Consider the following 21992-nt stretch of genomic DNA (forward strand, 5'->3'; position numbering starts at 1 on the left):
ACAAGATATCAGCAATACATAATGAATTGAACATTTGAATAAGCATAACGGCGGACTTTCCCATACTAATTTTTAATTTTATTATCAGGCATACCTCAAAGATCCTAAAATGCGTTGTCAACTTTAAAGTTATATTCTTCTTTTGATTTTTCAAATATACTGCTCCAGCTTTTTCAGCTTGGCTCCTGTCATATTGAAACTTTTTATCCTGTCGCTTTCGATTCTTCTTAAGTTTATAACCTCATTTGATTTTTGCCTTTTTCTCCCTTAATTATAAACAGTGCGAGTTTTCATATTTATACTGCGATCAAGAGTCCCTATTGGGTCAGCCGAGTGATTATCAAGTATCCCCACTGGGTCAGCCAATGTGTCATATCATGACATATTTTTATGGCTTGAAACAGACAAAGGCCTCAATTAAGGAGGTAGACTCCTTTTTTTTGTTTTGGTTGTATAAGGAGGTAGACTCCTACCGACCTGCACACCTTTCCCCAACCAATGTAATTAGGGACAAATCATATTTGTCGGCGTTAAGTGTATATATGAGTTTTTAAAATATAAGTTACTCTTCTTTCATGTAATATGATACGATAGATGATGACACTTAATTGTCTTGAGTTTGTTATCTTAAGAATTTTTTATGATATCAAATATTCACTGAACTTTAAAATCGACTTAACAGCTCTATGTTTCCAATCCGATAGCCACTGCAATGTCATCTTCGGATCTTCCAATATCAACGATAACCCGTTTTAGAATTCAAATTAATGCTCATATGCATACTTATGCAGCCCATTAAGCATAATAGACATTATTTCCTATTTGATACTTTTCAAATACTTGTTTCGAAGAGAGAAAGTGAGTTTAGAGGAAATTATGAATGATTAACTTTTTTTATGCTATTTTTTCATTTAGAAGGACGTCCAATCTTTTATATTTTTTAACATTCAACTATCAAATTCAATCAATTAATAATTTAATACTATGCTTAGGTTAATTGGATTAAAAAATAACAACATATTGGCTCAATTTCTTACCCGGTACAAACTAAATCGTAAAATTTTAAGAGTTAGCAAGTGATTGATTAATGGAGTACTCAAACAGTTCATCAAAATAATATTTATTAGCAAGTGCTTTGACGGAGCCCTGCCATGGCTATAAATACAGCAACATTGTCCTGCTTTACAATTCAATCGACTACGTTACAATTTATTGGACAAAAGGAATATTGCTTAGGCAGTAAAGAAGGTTTGCTGAAGCTACTAGTCGACAAGAATGCCGTTCTTGGACTTCCTCGTCCTCATGATTCTCACCCTGCCTAAATGATCGATGACACTGACTACTATGTGCAACCTTCATCATATAGTTGTAGTGTCAAGGACGACAATGTCTTGAAGCCCTAGATGCCTGGGGCAACACCGCGTTGTCTCATGTTGCGCTCCCACTTCGGGGAAAGCCTCGAGTTTTTTTTATTATTATTATTATTTTTTATTTTTATCATGGGATGGGTGTATTGCTTCCCCCAAGAAATCGTCCTTCTCTTGGTTCGGACTCAATTTGCAATCGTACTCTTATGAAAACTTGAGATGACAAAAATAGTAAGATAGCATTCATACCAGTAGAACTGCAACATCTTTATGCGACTCAATCACACATGTATCGAAGAATTTCTCTAAAGAGCCCTAATACAGATAGTAATGCATCCAAAAATTACTCACTCCAAACGCCTTTACGGTGTGTCTGGGAGTTTATGAGGGAGGGAGGGAAGAGGAGAGGAGAGGAAATGAAATCCCTTAATTGAGAGTAATTAGTAAGGAATATGAAAGAAGAGAAGAGAAAAGAACAAAAAAAAATTATAAAAGTTTTAAAAAGAATATCATAAAAATTTTAGAAAAACTATTGTAAAGAATGTTTGTGGAGAAAATGGTATAGAAAATACACAAGTTCCTCTAAATCACTTCAATTTGGAGAATTAAAATATTCATAACAATGAAGGGAAATGAAAGGAGGATATTTCGCTCCAAATTCCTCATTCTCCCTTCCGTCTCTCTCAAATAAATCTTCCAAATAAGATAAATACTTTCCCTCCAGATCTTATTCCTCCAAATCCAAACTCACAAACATTCTCTCAATGAAGTATATTTGATACGTTAATGTATATTCGATCCACATAGTACGATGTTAATGTAAAAGATACTTTTCTCTTTTCTTAATTTGGAAAAAAAACCATCTAACAACCCTTTAAATGTAGAATCTTCCCACGATATTGGAGGATCACTGCACATAAGCCATTGCATCTCTCTATTATTGTAAGAACTAAGAACAGCCATATGTTCGGGAATAGGCCAGCAACATATGAGTTTTCGAAATAAAAGTTACTCTCTCATGATATACGATGGGTGATAATAGTCTTGCGTTTGTTATCTTAAGAACTCGTTATCATACTTAAACATTCATTGAACTTTTAAGATCGGCTTAACAGCTTTGTGTTCTCGATCCGGTAGCCACTACCGTTGTCCTCCAACTAAAACATCCTTCGCTTCATCCTCTTCTCTCGTTTTAGTAAACTATATTTCATTCATGAACTAACCAAGCTACATGGACTTTGCCGTTCACAGACATAATAGGCCCCGGTCCTCTTTGTTCACCATACTCGTCCATGGAAAAATGAGAACTATAGCAGAACTTGCAGCACTATATCAACTTAAGAGCAAGGCCAACGAGCCTGAAAATGGGTACCGGTGCCGTCACCGGCACGCCCGCTGGATGGCTCCACATGCCGGCACTGCCAGGGGAGTGTCGGGCGAATTGGAGCAGGTCACCTGGCCTGCTGGGCTTACACGGCCTGTGGCCTTTTTATTTTTTAAAATTTTTTAGAAAACTGGTCAAAGAGCTACTCTTTGACCAATTATATTTTTGTAAAAAAAGAAAAAGAAAAAGAAAAAGAATATATATATATATATATATATCTTTTATTTTGAGTGAAAACGCCGTTGCATCTTTGATAAAAAAAAAAAACACTCCTATAAAGATACATCTCATCCCAAAAAAATTTCTACACAATCTCCATTCATTCAAATTTATATTTGTACCTCCTCTTTCCCGATAAAAGAATGAACCCCAACAAAAACTAAAATCCAAATTATCAATTCCTTTATTATCAACCCAAAATTCAATTTTCCCCTCAAGCTTCACAATTTATGGGAGGGTCGGCTTTAGGATTCGCAAGTGTTGGGGGGTCATCTTATCAATCTTCTAATTTCACCCCAACATCAGAATTCAATCAATTTTGCCGGCAGTTCGGTCATGCTATTGACCTCGACGATAACGTGCGAGAAGTTCAACAACCTAGACGCCAAAATCGGCTATGGTCATGGGAAGAGGATGGCATGATGATCAACACATGATTGAATACGTCGCAAGATCTTGTTAAGGGCAGTGACCAAAAGATCGGTGTATATTGGGATCAGGTGTACAACTATTGCAAGCAAAACAACAATAACTTGTGACCAGACAAATAATGGCGATGAAGAAACGGTGAGACGTCATCAGCTCGGTCGTTAAAGGTTTTGTGGGGTTCTATCGAGAAGCAAATAATCAGCGACAAAGCGGGTGTAATGAAGACAACGTAATGGATTTGGCTCGTACGCTTTGGTCAGTAAAGTATATGAAGGACTTCACTTTTGAGAGACACTGAAACATCCTCAAACACCACGAATAATGAAAAGTTCCTGACACCAAACATAAAAGTTCAAAGCGAACTGAGACAAGTGCCTCCGGGGCGTATTCGACTTTGTTAAACCCCGAAACTGCAATGACTGAGGAAGTAGTTGTGGAGTTTTCGTTGCGTCGTCCTCAAGGCAACAAAGCAGCGAACATGAAGAATAAGGGAAAATCGAAGGCAACCATTGGACTTACTTTTGAGGAAGAGGTGGAAGAGTTAAATTCCGAGCAAGCAAGTCATAGAAAGATTTCTTAAAAGAATTGAAGGCCCTCAAGGACAAGGACCAAGCCCTCGAGGACAAGGAGTTGGAGATGGAAACTCAAAAATGGGAGAGGGACATGCTTACTACAGACACATCAGACGTGGATGAACTGCAGCGTGCTGCAATGAATAATATTAACAAAAAATTTATGGCTAATAGCTAATCATGCTAATTATGTAATCGTGGTAATATTTATTATGTAATCGTGCTAATTATGTAATCGTGATAATATTTATTATTACTAAGTTTTATTTATTTATTTAAAATTTGTTAATTAACATAATTAGTTTTAAAAGATTAAATAGTTGTGTGGGTTCCTATTGACAGTTAAATGAAGTGTCAACATTGGAGTGAATTTGTAAATGAGGGTACCCATGTCAATATTTTCGGCGTGACGCCGGTATGGCAAGGAAGGGACACACACATTAGCCCTCATCTTGGTGCCCGGCATTGTTCTAATGTATATGTACTTTTAAAGTGGATTTACATGAAACTTCTTCTACCCAGCAATGCATTAGCTTATAAAAATCAGAGAACGCAAAGAGACGAGCAGAAGTGGAGAGAAAGATTCATACACGCACATATAGCATGACATAATACTCACATGGAAAGAGAGGAAGTAGAGAGAGAAAAAAGAAGGTTAGTTCTCTCTCTCTCGAGCGTGTGTTAACGCCATTGCCGTTTGTTGTACTTGAGAGCATGGTTCGGGCTCTCCAAAGCTCCCTCCCTCCCTCCCTCTCTCTCTCTCTCTCCTCCATCTTCTTCACTTGCGGCGAGTGGGTTGGGAGACAAACCAGGCGAAATCTTGGCCCTATTTCCTCTTCTGGCTCTGCCCTTTTCATTGCTGGAAATCCTAAAGCTCCCCTCTTCTGGTTGCGAGGCTGCCGCTGACCCGCATTGCCTGAGGTGAGCTGATCTCTGCGGAGGTTTTGTCGAATTTCAGCTTTCCTTTGGTCGGAGTGCTCGAATGCAGCTCAGTAGGATGATCTGTTACCCTGATAGTTGATTCTCTTGCCGATTTAGTGAGCTCCTGGCTGATGAATGCGAGAATTTAACAGTAAAACTATTTTAGTCGGTATGGTGCTCACTGATTTCCTCACTGGTTTTCTTGAGATCCTGTCCATTTCTCGATTGCCAAGCTTCTCCAAGCCGGGAAATTCTCGTTATCTTTCTAGTTTCATAACATTTCTCGCTGAAATTGAATGGCTGAATTTGGTCTGAGAGTGCTTCTCCGTAATGCACCACGGAATCAAGCACCGTTTATCTGATTAGCTGCCATTTGTGAGACGTATAGATCACGCCATCCTAATTTTGTGTCATTTTGAATAATTGAATAGCTGAATTGGGTCTGACAGGGATTGCTGCTCCAATGCACGACGAAATGAAGCTCCTTTCTTTTGGATTGGTGAAAAGAAGCCAACTTTATCTTACTAGCTGCCGTTTGTAGTTCCTGAAATTCTCAGGAGAGCTTGAATATCAGGTATGCAGAGATGAAATGATGCTTAGAAGTTAGGGGGAGTGTGTTTAAGACAGGAGGAATGGCAGTTGCAACCACCATTTCATTCATGCATTTGCTCGTGCATTTTCTTTCCATTTCACTCATTGTTTCCTTTATTGCTGGTCTTTCTTTCATCATATGAGTCGCTCTCCGTTTCAGCTAGTCAGCTCGAGTGCTCTCTCTCTCTCTCTCTGTTTGTAGTTCCTGAAATTCTCAGGAGAGCTTGAATACCAGGTAGGCAGAGATGAAATGATGCTTAGAAGTTAGGGGCAGTGTGTTTAAGGCAGGAGGAATGGCAGTTGCAACCACCATTTCTTTCATGCATCTGCTTGTGCTTTTTCTTTCCATTTCACTCATCGTTCCCTTTATTGCTGGTCTTTCTTTCATCATATGAGTCACTCTCCGTTTCAGCTAGTCAGCTCGAGTGCTCTCTCACTCTCCGTTACAGTTCTGGGGTTGAAATGTGGAGATTTCAAAGCAAGCCTGCTTTTTGGGGGCCAATTTCCTGGTTTATTTTCTGACTGGTCTCACCCTTCAGATAGCGGGGTAGCAGAACTTGATGGGAAAGTAGATGCTTTTCCCAAGCAGTCTCATGGTGAAAATTTCTAACAATCTAGTTTTCAGAGAACTGAAGAGACAGAAAGATCACTACTTGGAACATCAGTTTACATGCCTACTGTCAATGACGATGGTTTGATGGAAACTGGCGAAGGGATTCGAGGGAGGCACTGTGATGAAATTGATGGTGGGAAACCTTTACTAACACTGAATTCTGTAACAGATGGTGGTAATGCTATGCCCAGTCCTTGCAACAATAATTTTCCTCGTTCAGGAAGTGTTTACTCCTTGCCTGATGCTTTGGCATTAGCTTTCCCTCATTCAGATGGCAAGGCAAGTTTCTTTTCGCATGACCTGGAAAATGCTGAAAGGCACAGGGAGCTTGTACAAGATACGTCAATTGTTGCGTGGGAGAGTAAAAATTATTCACGTGAAGAGCAAGGAACTGATGAGATGGGACATAATCTGGCAACATTGCAGGGTGATCATCCGGACTGCCCTAATTCTTGCTTCTTAAGCGGTTGCAAATCATGCAAAATTCTGTCAGAGAATGTGGAACAGATTGATTTAAATGACACAGAACAGTCTGCAAATAATGGAAAGGAGACTAATCAGTGCAGTGTTGTAGATGTTATTTTGAAGAAGAAAGTAAGGAGGAGATTGAAAAAGATTTCTGAAATAAAATCAATAGAATTGCATCAGACTCCGATAATTGGCCAGCCTTATGATAAGGCCAAGCCTCTGGATGTCGATGCATCTCTTTCTCAATTAGAGCTGGATCAGAAGCAGGAACGAGTGGAGGCCGAAGCAAGAAGCAAGGGAAGCTACAAGTCCTCTATCAGTTTCTCTGAGCACCAGTTTGAGAAGAAAAGGGTAAAACACAAGAAAATCCGTCAGCGTTGTGATGATATAGAGAAAGGAAAGAAAAGATCACGAAAATGTGAAATTGATGACGATGAGCTATTGGTTTCTGCAATAATAAAGAACAAGGAGGTAAGTGCAAGCCTCAGTGGATCCAAGCCTAAAAGGAAGGGTTGCAAATCAAGGGTTAGAAGAATGATGAAAAGCGAGACTGGTGGGTGCAGGCTGCTTCCATGTCAGCTGGGAAAGGCAGGGAAGCTCTCCTTAGAGGGAAAGTGGTCTTTGTTAGGTGCTAGATCAGTGTTGTCATGGTTAATTAATTCTGGTGTCATATCTCCCAAGGATGTGATCCAATATCATTCGCTTCATCCTATTCTCTTGTTTTAGTAAACTAGATTTCATTCACGAACTAACCAAACTACACGGGCTTTGACGCTCGCGGACATAATAGGCCCCGGTAACTGTCTCTTCACCCTTCTCTTCATTGACCATACTCGTCCATGGAAAGAATGGGAACTACAAAAGAACTTGCCTCACTATACCAACTTAAGAGCAGGTCCAGCGGGCCTGAAAATGGGTGTCGGTCCCGCCACATGCCAGCACGGCACACCCGCTGGACGGGATCCACGTGGCGGCACTGCCAGGGGAGTGCGGGGAGAATTGGAGCAGGCCTCGGCCCACACGGCCTGTTCCTTTTAAAAAAAAATTAAACTAGTCAAAGAGCCGTTGCTCTTTGACCAATTATATTTTTGTAAAAGAAAAAAAAATATATATTTATTATTTTGAGTGAAAGGGCTGTTGCAATTTGTAAAAAAAAAAATAAAATCTCCGATGAATATACATCTCATCTCAAAAATTTTGATTTTTCTACTCAATTTTCATTCATCCAAACTCATTTTTGTACCTCCTCTCTCCCGAGAAAATTATGAATCCCAACGAAAACCCAAATCCAAACTTCACGAATCCAAATGATTAGTTCCCTTATTATCAACCCCAAATTCAATTTTTTCCTAAAGATTCACAATTTATGGGAAGGTCAGCTTCAAGATCCGCAAGTGTTGGGATCATCGGATCAATGTCCTAATTTCACCCCAACATCAGAATTCAATCAATTTAGTCGGCAATTCAGTCATGCTATCGACCTTGACGATAGAGTGCAAGAAGTTCAACAACCTAGCCGCCAAAATTAGCTATGGTCATGGGAAGAGGATGACATGATGATCATCGCATGGTTGAATACATCACAAGATCTTGTTAAGGGCACCAACCAAAAGATCAGTGCGTATTGGGATTGGGTGTACAACTATTGCGAGCAAAACAACAATGCCCCGTTACCATACCAATAATGGCGATGAAAAAACGCCAGGGCACCATCAGTTAGGCCGTTAAAGGTTTCATGGGACTCTATTGAGAAGCAAATAGTCAGCGACAAAGTGGGTGGAATGAAGACAACATAATGGAGTTGGCTCGTACGCACTGGTCAATAAAGCATATGAATGACTTCACTTTTGAAGGGCACTAGAGCATCCTCAAACACCAAGAATAATGAAAAGTTCTTAACACCAGTAGCAAAAGTTCAAATCGAGCTAAGACAAGTGCCTATGGGGCGTACTCGACTTCGTCAAACCCCGAAACGGCAATGACCGAGGGAATAGTTGTGGAGTTTCCGTTGCATCATCCTCAAGGCAACAAAGCAACAAAGAGGAAGAATAAGGGAAAATCGAAGGCAACCATCAGAGTTGCTTTCGAGGAAGAGGTGGAAGCAACCCTCAAGTGCAAAGGCAAAAGGAGCTTGACTGCAAGACCCACCCGTTGAGCAGAGACAAAAATCCGTTAAAATTTGAACAAGCAAGTCAGAAAAATTTATTAAATGAATTGAAGGCCCTCAAGGACAGGGAGAGGGACATGCTTACTACAGACACATCAACCGTGAATGAACTGCAACGTGCTGCAATTGATAATGTTATCAAAAAAATTATGGCTAAGTATAGCTAATCATGCTAATTATGTAATCGCGACAATATTTATTATGTAATCGTGCTAATTATGTAGTCGTGCTAATTATGTAATCGTGGTAATATTTATTATTTCTAAGTTTTATTTAATTAATTAAATAATTTTTTATCTACCGTAATTAATTAATTAATTTGAAATTTGTTAATTAATTATTTTAATTAACATTATTAGTTTTTAAAGATTAAATAGTTGTTTAGGTCACATTGACACCTAAATAGAGTGTCAACATTAGAGTGAATTTGTAAATAAGGATGCTAATATCAATATTTTTCGCGTGGCGCTGATGTGCGACAAGTAAGGGACTCACATTGGCACTCATCTTAGTGTCAAGTATTAGACTTGCTCTAATATATGTACTTTCGAGGTGGATTTACATTAAACTTTTCTACCCAGCAATGCATAGCTTATAAAAATCAGAGAACGCAAAGAGACAAGCAGAAGTGGAGAGAGAGAGATTCATACACACACACGTATGGCATGACATAATACTCACATGGAAAGAGAGGAAGTAGAGAGAGAAAACAGAAAGTTAGTTCTCTCTCTACCTGTTGTAATTGAGAGCATAGTTCGAGCTATCCAAAGCTCCCTTCCTCCCTCTCTCTCTCTCTCTCTCTCTCTCTCTCTTCTCCAAATTCTTCACTTGCGGCGAGTGGGTTGGGAGACAAACCAGGCGAAATCTTGGCCCATTTTCCCCTTCTGGCTCCGCCCTTTTCATTGCTGGAAACCCTAAAGCTCCCCTCTTCTGGTTGCGAGGCTGCCGCTGACCCGCATTGCCTGAGGTGAGCTGATCTCTGGAGAGGTTTTGTCGAATTTCAGCTTTCCTTTGGTCGGAGTGCTCGAATGCAGCTCAGTAGGATGATCTGTTACCCTGATAGTTGATTCTCTTTGCCGATTTAGTGAGCTCCTGGCTGATGAATGCGAGAATTGAACAGTAAAACTATTTTACTTCGTATGGTGCTCACTGATTTCCTCACTGGTTTTCTTGAGATCCTGTCCATTTCTCGATTGCCAAGCTTCTCCAAGCCGGGAAATTCTCGTTATCTTTCTAGTTTCATAACATTTCTTGCTGAAATTGAATGGCTGAATTTGGTCTGGGAGTGCTTCTCCATAATGCACCACGGAATCAAGCACCTTTATCTGATTAGCTGCCATTTGTGAGACGTATAAATCATGCCATCCTAAATTTTGTGTCATTTTGAATAATTGAATAGCTGAATTGGGTCTGACAGGGATTGCTGCTCCAATGCATGAAGAAATGAAGCTCCTTTCTTTAGGATTGGTGAAAAGAAGCCAACTTTATCTTACTAGCTGCCGTTTGTAGTTCCTGAAATTCTCAGGAGAGCTTGAATATCAGGTAGGCAGAGATGAAATGATGCTTAGAAGTTAGGGGGAGGGTGTTTAAGAGGGGAGGAATGGCAGTTGCAACCACCATTTCGGGTATCATTTTATAAATGTGAGCTTATTGCCACATTTAATAATGTTTTTGCTGCCTTCTTATCTTCGATGTTAATTGATATTGCAGGTTGTACAAGAAATTTTTTTTGGTGAGCTGTGTTTTGGACTAGTGCATGCTGAAAGAATTTAGTCAGAAGCTGGGGCAGATCCTGCCAACATGATTACAACCGTGTTCTGAGCAAAGGACTGAAGAGACTGGAGATGAAGTGCCAATCACCTGGTTGATAGAGATGTTTTTCGATAACGGGATCGAGAATTTCTTTGATGATGGTTTTGAGGGATCAACTGATGAGCGTCGTATTTTTAGGGAGGTATTTCTCGGATACCATCCCGGGAATGACGGAGGTAGAAAGTTTTCTGGTGCTTTCAACTTTGAATGCCCCTTGAGCAAGAACACGGATTCATCAATTTGCTCGAACAGTGATTGCTCTGCTTTAACCAGTCAGTCCTCTCCGAACATATTGTCCCTGCCCGAGCCTGTTACTGTGAATGACGATGGCAGAGGGAATTCTGCTGTAAGATGTTTCTCAGATGATTTTGCTATCCAACAGATGAGTAATCCCCATGTTTTTCTTGAGCAGACGAAATTATCAGTTGAGCAACCTTCTGGTGCTGTAATTGATGAAAAAGTTCTCAACTCATCAATGATCTCCTATGAAAGCATCTCCGGTACTCCCCATGGTGCAGATTCCGTCTTCCATACTGCCACATTTCCTTTAGTCGAATCTTTTCGTCAAGGGGTTGCTTGGAATTATTACCTGCTAAAACAGAATGTGGCAACGAATGGAGAAGTTAGTGTGGGAATTACAGATGCCTTAAATGGCAGGTTTCTTGCCTTAGATGGAAACCTTGGGAAGGAGGTCCATGCTAGTAAAGCTATTGCATCACCTGTTTCCCAGGAGAGTTATGCAACAAGGCTGTTGGTTGCAAGTCAATCTCCTTGTGTTGGAGGCCAGTTGGAGTATGCTGCACAGGCAGATGAGAGGACAATGGACTATGATATCCCAGGCTTGGGATCATCTAGCATTGTGGAGTCAGATGCTGCGAAGGATCCCCGTCCTCTTCTCTTTTCTTATGCTCTTGACTTACTTAAAGCTGCTGGCTGGCTTATCACAAAACATAAAAGACCTTGCAGGCGCTATCTGGAGTCCAAGTACAGATCACCTGCAGGGAGATCATTTCGTGAATTTTCAAAAGTATGGAAAGCATGTGGGGAAATTCTATTGGCTGACAGATATGTTATGTTGCAGCAAGATGATGGTCAAGGTTGGAATGATATAACTCTGTTCTTTTCAGAGTTATATGATACACTAATGAGTATGAAGATAGAACAGAATCAATTGGGTGTTTCTAGATCCCTGGTTCAACAGTGGAATATCCTGAATCCCTTTGTAACCGTCATCTTCATTGATAAAAAGATTGGCATGCTAAGAAAAGGAGAGGTTGTGAAAGCAAAATGTAATTTGCTCGTTGACAAATACGAGAAGAGAAATGTTGTTTTAGGGTTGAGTCATGCAAATGGCAAGGACGGCCGGAGAGGAACTGCATTGAACTGTGGAGATGTTAACATGAACGAGCATGCTCAGAGGCAATTGCCAGGTCCCCTCTCTCACCCCGTAGAAAGTAAGGAGAGACACTTTAATGACATAAATGAGAAAAGAGATACAGTTCTGGGGTTGAAATGCGCAGACAAGTACGGCATGAGGGGTAGTGTTTTAGCATTGAACCGCGGAGGTGTTAAGATGAACAAACTCGCTCAGGGGCAATTGTCAGGTCTCCTCTCTCACCCAGCAGAATGTAAGGTGAGACTTTTCAATGACAAAAATGAGAAAAGGGATACAGTTCTGGGGTTGAAATGTGGAGATTTCAAAGCAAGCCTGCTTTTTGGGGGCCAATTTCCTGGTTTAATTTCTGACTGGTCTCACCCTTCAGATAGTGGGGTAGCAGTACTTGATGGGAAAGCAGATGCTTTTCCCAAGCAGTCTCATGGTGAATATTTCTTACAATCTAGTTTTCAGAGAACTGAAGAGACAGAAAGATCACTGCTTGGAACATCAGTTTACATGCCTACTGTCAATGATGATGGTTTGATGGAAACTGGCGAAGGGATTCGAGGGAGACACTGTGATGAAATTGATGGTGGGAACCCTTTACTAACACTGAATTCTGTAACAGATGCTGTTAATGCTATGCCCAGTCCTTGCAACAATAATTTTCCTCGTTCGGGAAGCGTTTACTCCTTGCCCGATGCTTTGGCATTAGCTTTCCCTCATTCAGATGGCAAGGCAAGTTTCTTTTCGCATGACCTGGAAAATGTTGAAAGGCACAGGGAGCTTGTACAAGATACGTCAATTGTTGCGTGGGAGAGTAAAAATTATTCACATGAAGAGCAAGGAACTGATGAGATGGGACATAATCTGGCAACATTGCAGGGTGATCATCCGGACTGCCCTAATTCTTGCATCTTAAGCGGTTGTAAATCATGCAAAATTCTGTCAGAGAATGTGGAACAAATTGATTTAAATGACACAGAACAGTCTGGAAATAATGGAAAGGAGACTAATCAGTGCAGTGTTGTAGATGTTATTTTGAAGAAGAAAATAAGAAGGAGATTGAAAAAGATATCCGAAATAAAATCAATAGAATTGCATAAGACTCCGATAATTGGCCAGCCTCATGATAAGGCCAAGCCTCTGGATGTCGATGCATCTCTTTCTCAATTAGAGCTGGATCAGAAGCAGGAACGAGTGGAGGCCGAAGCAAGAAGCCAGGGAAGCTACAAGTCCTCTATCAGTTTCTCCGAGCATCAGTTTGAGAAGAAAAGGGTAAAACAGAAGAAAATCCATCAGCGTTGCGATGATATAGAGAAAGGAAAGAAAAGATCACGAAAATGTGAAATTGATGATGATGAGCTATTGGTTTCTGCAATAATAAAGAACAAGGAGGTAAGTGCAAGCCTCAGTGGATCCAAGCCTAAAAGGAAGGGTTGCAAATCAAGGGTTAGAAGAATGATGAAAAGCAAGACTGGTGGGTGCAGGCTGCTTCCACGTCAGCTGGGAAAGGCAGGGAAGCTCTCCTTAGAGGGAAAGTGGTCTTTGTTAGGTGCTAGATCAGTGTTGTCATGGTTAATTAATTCTGGTGTCATATCTCCCAAGGATGTGATCCAATATCGTGATCCAAAAAATAAGACTCTGGTAAAAGATGGCCGAGTTACCATGGATGGCATTATTTGCAACTGTTGTAATGAGGTGCTGTCACTCAGTCAGTTCAAGATTCATGCTGGTTTCAAGCTGAACCGTCCTTGTCTTAGTCTTTTCATGGAATCTGGAGAGCCCTTTACTTTGTGTGAGCTTCAAGCTTGGTCATCTGAGTACAAGTCCAGAAAGAGTGGGAAGCTAACCCACCAAGCTGATGATAATGATCAGAATGATGATTCTTGTGGACTATGTGGTGATGGGGGCGAATTGATATGCTGTGATAATTGCCCTTCTACTTTTCATCAGGCATGCTTGTTAACTGAGGTAGGCCCTTTTTACTTTTATGATTGACAGCTCTTTTTTTTTTCCTTAATCGAGGTTTCTTCTTAATCTTTATTAAATTGCAAAATGCAAATCAGTATATGATTTATCGCATCCTCTTTAAATGGGCTTTCAAATATCTTTTCTGCTGCAACTCTCTCTCTCCTCCCCCCCTCCCTCTCTTTCCTTTTCCTTTGCTCTTTAGGATATATGCAATTGTCACTATCAGTCGAGCTTCAGGTGCAGGCAAAATACATACAAAGATAATTATTTTGCATAATGCAACATCATTAAACTATTTATCATATCCTCCTTTGGATGAGCTTTGCAGATCCCTTCTGCTACAACTCTGTTATATATATATATATATGCCATAAACATTGCTTTGCTCTTCAGGATATGCAATCGTCCTGTCAGTTTATCTTCTGGTGTAATGGTGTAAGCAGAATACATGGAAGATAGGTGATTATTGTGTTCATCAAATTTGCTGGTTAACCTATGGTTTACTTTAATTTTGACACTGCAGGACCTCCCAGAAGGCAATTGGTATTGCGCTAATTGTACCTGTCGCATGTGTGGATGTCTGGTCGACAGGAGTTCTTCTGATGCACGGAAGTGCTCACAGTGTGAGCATAAATGTAATACTTCTTTCTTCATCGTATGCTTAGTTGCCCGAATTTTCACTGATTGGTTCAATTATGATGTTTGCCTGCCATTGACCTTTTCTTCTGTGAGCCCTCCGTTTCAAGCCATTAATTTCCCTTTTAGTTAAGCATGGTTTGGCTTCTGATATACATTACACATCTTTCTGCGTGTGGAGTTCTCTTGCTAGATTCATTCACTTTGATAATTATCCTACAGATCACGAGTCATGCATGAAAGAAAAAAAATTGGATCCAGTGGTCTCTGACGCTTGGTTTTGTGGTGGAAGCTGCCGGGAGGTATTATTTGTGTTTCTCATTTTTCTTCTTTACATAAATCCATTTTAAAAGAGGGGACTGTCTGCTGTGTGGATGTTTTTCTTCTTTACTCTTCTTTGTCGCTGCGATCGAACTAAAATTGTTTGCTTTCTTCATAGGTTCAATCTGGGCTTCATTCTCGCATTGGTCTCATTAATCACATTGCTGATGGTTATTCATGGACACTTCTTCGATGCATCCATGATGACCAAAAGGTTCATTCTGCTCAAAGGTTTGCCCTGAAGGCAGAATGCAACTCGAAGCTAGCTGTTGCTCTCTCTATAGTGGAGGAATGTTTTGCATCAATGGTGGATCTGAGGACGGGCATAGATATGATACCCCATGTTATGTATAATTGGGGGTAAGAACCTTGGGGTTTACTTCTGCATCTTGTATCTTCATGCAGTCCATACTCTTGCAAACTATGTTATTTTGATTGTTTATAGTTTAGCATGCTCTCATTATCCAACTAATATGAAGCAGTGTGGAGCTAGCCACCTTCTCATAGTCTATGAAAGGTTTTGTTGCTGTTTCTGTTCTTGCAAGGTTAATGGAAAGATAAATTTGGCAGGAAAGTTTGTAGACATTGTTAATATTAAACTTTCTGCTTTCTTCATCAATTTCAGGTCAGAGTTTGCGCGCTTGAACTTTCAAGGATTCTGCACAATGGTCCTGGAGAAGGATGATGTGCTGATAACTGCTGCCTCTGTCAGGTCTTGGCTTATCCATCATGTACATTCAATACAGATAGCCCCGTAATTGATTTTTTCCACTATGAGAAAGGAATTTAATAAACTCTCATTGTGTCCTTTGTATTTGTGGCGTGTCATCAGTCTCTTGTTGTACCTCTATGTTGGCGCATGATGACAACGTGTTGTTGCAGGCTGCATGGAGTAGCAGTTGCTGAGATGCCCCTCATTGCAACCTGCAGCAAATTTCGACGCCGAGGAATGTGTAGACGCCTTATGACTGCTTTGGAAGAGGTATATTTAGCTTAGTTATGGACTGTGTACTGCTCTGCAGTGAAAGGGCATACAATTCCATGATATTATGAAACGACTTATGACTGCTTTGGAAGAGGTATAGTTCGCTTAGTTATGGACTGAACTGCTCTGCAGTGAAAGGGCATACAATTCCATGATATTATGAAAGGATATCGTGGCTGCACCTTTTATGGTGATTCCATGTTCAAGGACTCTCGCATTAATTCACGTGGCGTTACATAGTGTTTTTCCCTAGGCACAGAAAAGGAATGTTAGGAAATGACTCTATAAAATGGTGGAATCCCATATGGTGATTCGTTTAGGCCTCTGATTCCGATTCCCCGTGCCAAATGAAATTTATTACGGTTGCATGGCCTCTAAGTGTACTCTTCAATAGATTGTTACTATATATATATCTATTCCTTTTCTGTTTGCAGCTCCTGATATCTTTGAAAGTGGAGAAGCTTGTGATAGCTGCCATTCCGGAGCTGGTAGAAACATGGACCAAGGGCTTTAACTTTGAGATTGTGGAGAAGGATGAGAAACAGAGCCTGAAGAAGATCAACTTGATGGTGTTCCCCGGGACGATCCTTCTCAAAAAGCCTCTTTTTCAAAGCCATAATGCAGATACTCGAACAGGTGAATGAGTCTCTTGGTCAAGTGAATGCTCTGGCGATCCGTTTCCATTACTAATCTGACTTTGCTGAGGACTTGTAAAATTCGTTGCAGGACATGTCGGACTTGAGGATTTTGCTAAGGAAGCTAACACGCATCAACTCTCAATAAATGATGCCCCAGATTCAGAAGTCATCCCTGCCATCAAATCGGAGCATCAGCCCCAGGGAGAACCTCATAACAAGGACGACATCTTGGGGGAAAAAATCAATAGCATGGAGCAGCCTGTTGCGCAAGGAAAGCCCAAAAGAGTTGATCAGACAATAATCGTCAAGCCTGTAAATAAAGATGGTTTAGTCCCTGGTAGACCAGAGATCGATTCCAAAGGTCCAAAGGTAGTTTTAGGATTAACTATTCTGCGGGACCAGTTTTTGAAGCCGTCCTGCACAGAGTCGGTGTGTAATGCCGGTGTTAGCCCATCTGTATATGGTCTAAAACAGGTCTCGTTCCGAGGAACAGTCTCGGAGGCCTTGTGAAGTGAACGGTGAATTAAGAAATGACGAAATGCATATTTTTGGTGTAATCTGTTGGCTCCCTTGATCAGTAGAATGTGATGGTATGCTTCTTAAATTCAAAGGAAGTTTCTATGGTAATATTGGGATGAATTGGGGAAAACGATAGCACTGTCTATTCCGGATTCTTATATCGAGAGATGCGATGCCCAACCACTTCTCGCATCCGAGTTTACGGATTGGTCCAATCCGAACATGTTGCCTACTCAAAATTTTAGGTAGTGAGTTGGGATGGAACGGTAAGTCATTACGGCGCCAAAAGCGATTTCTGTTTTGCGGAAACCAACGCCATAACGAACGGAAGCCTTTCAGCTTACTTCACCGGCTCCACTCATCACAATCCTCAAGCAAACTCCAGCTCGTCGCTCTCTTTCCTGAGTGCCCGGCCGGTGATGATGATAACTACCGCTCTATCCTCCCATTCCTAAGGCTTCTCCTCCTCATCCTCCTCATTTTCAAGCGACGAGTGCAGAGCCCCATGAATTCATCTTGTAAAGTTCACCCTGGCCACGGCCGTCCATCCTCCTTCAGAGCTGCCGCTGCCATGTTCCTGTTTTGCTTCTCCGTACGCGGTCACTCTGGCTTCATCTTTGGCATCATTGCCTATACCAGACCTGCTCGCCAGTTCAGGTGCACTCATTCTCGGTCACTGACTGTCTGCGTTTCATGGGACAGAGAAGGTAGCGCTCGCAGGGGAAGATCGTTGATCGACAGAAATGACCGGGAAGAAGCAGTGGAGAGGCATGAGGTGAGGGCTTTCGATACAGATCCGGCGGTTGCAGGAGATCTCTACGGCAGACTTGGTTTCCATCTGATCGTGCAGGCCTTATACGGTATGTTACAGTCATCTTCCACAGTAGTAGGAAACAATTCATAAGCCAGAAGTATTATCGCGTCGTTTATCACCGATCTGAAGCATCAGTTTGTATCTACAGTTAAGGAATCAATTAGCGGCTGTGAACTTCCAATTCGAGCTTTGTCAGTCACATGCAATTGGATACACTTCAGTCAAAGCTGTTGTTATGAGTTATACTGAATCAAAGAGGTGGAAACTCAGAGATATTGCCTCCGCATTGATGCGTGCAGAAGTGAAGCTACCGTATAATATTATAGCCTCTGAAAAGGAGAAAATCTGCCGATTATAAGTGGAAATAGCTTGAATAGATCGGCAGCGTACGCCATACTATGAACTGATAAATAGCATTGCGGGACGAATATATTGGTCAATCAGAGAAGTCAGAAGTTTGTCTCGAAAAGATAGTTTCCTATAAGAAAAAGAAAGCGACTTTCCAGTTCTAGAATTGGGACTACAACTCGGTTATGCCATCTCGGACCACTTCTAACTTGCGATATGAATAGATTCATCACCAATCGGGTAATCGAAAAATGAAAAGATCTTCAATGCTGCAGTCATTACTTTGCAGGGATCAAATATTACTTATCAGGAAACTCAAAAATAGTGAACCTCTTTACTTAGGGATCTGATGGGATAAGATGGGCATAATGTCTTGCGGCTTGGAAGAAACCACAGGATTGGCTTTCGAATTTGTTATTGGTTGGACAAAAAATAGATGGAATATTTTTGAACTAGAGAAGGAAGTGTCCGAGTAATTAGTACTCCTTCCTCTGTCTGTCTCTTCCTCGCTTACACAGAAAATTTTTTAAATGCAGGTTAGCATATTTTAAGGCTGCCCTATGCTCTGTATGATGCCGAGTTTTTTGTGAAAGCTGATGACGACATATGTCTTAGACCAGGTACTCCAATTGCATCGGATTATGGTTTTGATGGTAATTTTTTGTCGAACAAGCCCAAGAATCTCCTCTGAAATTCTATGAAATCTTCCATTTTCAGATCGCCTTTCATTACTCTTGGCACAAAATCCTCAAACTTATCTTGGATGCCTGAAAAAGGGCCCAATTTTCAGGGATCCCAAACTTAAGTGGTCAGTTCTATTTTCTTTCCTTCTGCTTTTCGTCACCCTTAATGAATGCTTTTGAAGTTACTATAGTTAACAACTGTGGGCTTTTCAATACATGCTGGATTTGGACTAGGAATTTGAGGTAATTATTATGCATTGTGATGCCAAGGATAAATTTCTAATATCGTCCCGTCAAATGTTTCTTCTAGTTGTGGTTGAAAAAACATATCAAAGAGACGTAAAGAACTTTGTATTGAGAAGGTAAGGTTGGGACTCGAGTTGAAAAGCATGACCGTGTATATAACTTTCCAGTAACTACTTTTGGCGGAAGGAATTCATTATCATTTGAAGCATTATCCTCTCCTTCGTTTGTTATTCCCCTTTTCTCTTTCCTTCTAATTTAGTAATCGGGCTTCATATTCTTGCAGGTGTGAGCCGCTCCACGAGCTGCTTGGGAAAGATTACTTTCTCCAGGCTTATGGTCCAATCTATGCCCTTTCTGCTGATGTTTCGTCGCAAGCATCACTAATCTCAGAAATAACAGGCAAGCTATCTGAGTGAACAAGAATGTGGTATCACTCTTCTCATTCTTCCCCCCTCCCCCGGGAATTATTCTTAGCATCTGAAATTATATTATTCTAAATGGCAGCTTCAGGATGTCCAGTAATGAGGACGTCACAATAGGTGCATGGATGCTAGCAATGAATGTCAACCATGAGAACCACAGATTACTGCATGTACCAAGCTGTGAACCGCAAGCCATTGCCGTGTGGGATATTCCCAAGTGCTCAGGTTCGTGTTTTTGAGAAGGAAACCAAGCTTAACTGCTTCTTTCTCCATCCTCGTGTGTTTAAAGTCCATACGAGGGGTATTGCTGGGAGGATTTTGATTGGAAATCATTTAAAGTGTGCCTAGATCTTGGAGGGATGGGAATTTTTCTCTGCTTTAATAATCATGATGATGATAATAACAAGCGACGCCATAAAAAGAAGACTTGTAATCATGTACTAGAAGAAAAAATGTATTCGTATTTTTCTCTGTGCTTTATGCATCAATTGGGATCTTAAGAAGGACTTCTTGAATAATGTGGTACTTAGAAGTTGGCCTTGTACAGGGCTATGTCATCCCGAGAAGCAGTTACTGGAGCTCCATCGAATGGAGAGCTGCTCGAAGAGCCCCACTGTGCCTTTGGAAGACTAGTTCTCTTCTGCTCCTTCTCATCCATCCAAACGTCATCTCGGGTCATTGACAGTACAGCTGATTTATGCGCAGTCAGCGGGATACACGACATAGTACACAGACTCAACACGAACAAAAAGTTTTTGCAGTTAATTCTTTTTGGCTCTCTCGACGGGACCGTATAGATAAACCAGAGGTATTATTCTTTCTTCTCTTTTTTTTTAATGCAATCACTGAAACAAACTCTTCATTCATTCTTTTTTCAGGAATGACTCTTGAGCACCTAAAGGGTGATTTGTACTTTAAAGATTCGGAAAGAATCAGTCAGAATACAAAGTTTTAACTCTTTCTTCCGCTAACATCCTGCAGGCTGTCAAGAGTTTAGCTTTTGAATGCAGCAACTCGTACGGTTTCTCGTATATTTTAAACTAACACGTACGCTAGCTAAAGTGTTGATATAAATTTGCAAAAATGACAAGTTTTTAGATATCTGCAAGTGCAAATGCAGGGATGATGGAGAGGAAGAAGAAAGCGGACGGAAGGTATGGAGCATTTGTCCCTGTCGCATATAATATGTCATTTCTCATCACTTTGACGATGAAGCATGCCGCCGCCACCATACTTAATTAGTTAGTTAGAACCACGTACTGAGCTTTGGCCAGTTAATCTCCTGGGATGTCGATCGATGTCAACGAATGGGATCTCATCTGGCACATCGGGGGGGTTTGAGTTTGGTGATCCCTGCTGCAATCTCTGACTGGAGCGAGTAGACTTTACAAAATGGACATTTTGAACAAAAAGCAAAGAAAAGCCCAAATACACCCACGAAGGCCGAAAGGGGCTCAAGTTCAACCCTTCTCTGTCCATTCTCTAAGCTCAGCCCTTATCTTTTTATTCTCTCCTCTTTTTTATTGCATGAAAGGCATGTAGACTTAATTTAATAAAATAGAATTCACAGTAATTATTAAAGAAACATGAGTAATCCTGAATATCAATTCTGAAATTTCTTGATTGCCATGCGAGGACGTGTATTACTGCGCTGCACATTTCTTAATTTTTATTATTGTATAATAAATATAATATAAATAAATAAAATAAAACAAAAATTAATTAACCCGAAAGGCAAGGCACTGCCTGGGTCTTTAGACCAGAAAGAAATCGGTCAGACACCTCCACCCACATCATTATTGTACTGTATTGAATTTGATATGATGTCCCTTTTCTTTTTCCCTTTTATTTATTATTTCATTTTTCTCTCTATAATCATCAATCTATTCATATGCATAATAATAATAATATAAACAAAAGGAGTGTTGATTTAATCCGTACGTGCACTGATGAACGATTTAGGTGGGGGACAACATAAACATATGAATGTGTACTGCTGCTGAAGGCCATATGTGGCTTACAATCTAAGAGGAGAACAATATATCTCGACATGCCATCATACTAGTTATTGAAAACCGTACTTTTAAATAAATTATTTAAGAGTGAAACTGAAAGATATTTTTTTTAGGGAAAATTATTGTATTTAGGAATATCTGAGAATGTTGAAATATCCTTCTCTAATAAAATTATACATATCAAGTCATCGAGCAAGTTAGATCGATTGGATGGGAATGATCAGCAACGCAAGGATTGCATGCAAGAACATGTACCGAAGTTCACTTAAACAAATTGGACAAATTTCACAGGAAACTATCGATTATCAATTCTTAATCCATACTATATGGCAAATATATAGCCTTTCTTGAGGGAAAAAAGAAGAAAAAAGATCTGACATCACATTGCAGGTCTGACTTTATTATCTCACAAGTCGCAACAATCTTCTGTGTGCTCTCCACTCGAACCCAAGGAAAAAAAAAGAATAAAA

At 40.5% G+C, this 21992-nt stretch overlaps 3 protein-coding genes and 1 pseudogene across 10 annotated transcripts; all 4 read left to right on the forward strand.

Moving 5' to 3' along the window:
- The first annotated feature begins 4518 nt into the window (after positions 1-4518).
- Positions 4519-7348, forward strand: LOC116214983 (increased DNA methylation 1-like). Of its 6 annotated transcripts, none has more exons than XM_031550532.1 (3): positions 4519-4892; positions 5342-6271; positions 6368-7348. In XM_031550532.1, the coding sequence occupies exons 2-3, from the start codon at positions 6154-6156 to the stop codon at positions 7288-7290; spliced, it is 1041 nt and encodes a 346-aa protein (XP_031406392.1). In that variant the 5' UTR covers positions 4519-4892; positions 5342-6153; the 3' UTR covers positions 7291-7348. The 6 variants fall into 6 exon arrangements, with proteins under 6 accessions (XP_031406392.1, XP_031406390.1, XP_031406389.1 ...); XM_031550530.1 differs by having other exon boundaries at positions 4521-4892; positions 5342-5718; positions 5896-7348; XM_031550529.1 differs by having other exon boundaries at positions 4521-4892; positions 5342-5466; positions 5644-7348.
- A 2063-nt stretch (positions 7349-9411) lies between these two features.
- LOC116214982 (increased DNA methylation 1) lies at positions 9412-17079 on the forward strand. Of its 3 annotated transcripts, none has more exons than XM_031550523.1 (10): positions 9412-9698; positions 10149-10273; positions 10442-13895; positions 14419-14530; positions 14754-14833; positions 14971-15212; positions 15478-15564; positions 15735-15834; positions 16272-16473; positions 16564-17079. In XM_031550523.1, the coding sequence occupies exons 3-10, from the start codon at positions 10605-10607 to the stop codon at positions 16983-16985; spliced, it is 4536 nt and encodes a 1511-aa protein (XP_031406383.1). In that variant the 5' UTR covers positions 9412-9698; positions 10149-10273; positions 10442-10604; the 3' UTR covers positions 16986-17079. The 3 variants fall into 3 exon arrangements, with proteins under 3 accessions (XP_031406383.1, XP_031406384.1, XP_031406385.1); XM_031550524.1 differs by having other exon boundaries at positions 10149-10356; positions 16564-17055; XM_031550525.1 differs by lacking the exon at positions 10149-10273 and having other exon boundaries at positions 16564-17055.
- A 63-nt stretch (positions 17080-17142) lies between these two features.
- LOC116214984 lies at positions 17143-18094 on the forward strand. Its single transcript, XM_031550533.1, has 2 exons — positions 17143-17854; positions 17957-18094. The coding sequence occupies exons 1-2, from the start codon at positions 17167-17169 to the stop codon at positions 18055-18057; spliced, it is 789 nt and encodes a 262-aa protein (XP_031406393.1). The 5' UTR covers positions 17143-17166; the 3' UTR covers positions 18058-18094.
- Positions 18095-18515: 421 nt separating this feature from the next.
- On the forward strand, positions 18516-21092 carry LOC116214600 (annotated as a pseudogene).
- The last annotated feature ends 900 nt before the right edge of the window (positions 21093-21992 follow it).

The sequence above is a fragment of the Punica granatum genome, chromosome 7, assembly GCF_007655135.1.
Source record: "Punica granatum isolate Tunisia-2019 chromosome 7, ASM765513v2, whole genome shotgun sequence".
Classification (NCBI taxonomy): domain Eukaryota; kingdom Viridiplantae; phylum Streptophyta; class Magnoliopsida; order Myrtales; family Lythraceae; genus Punica; species Punica granatum.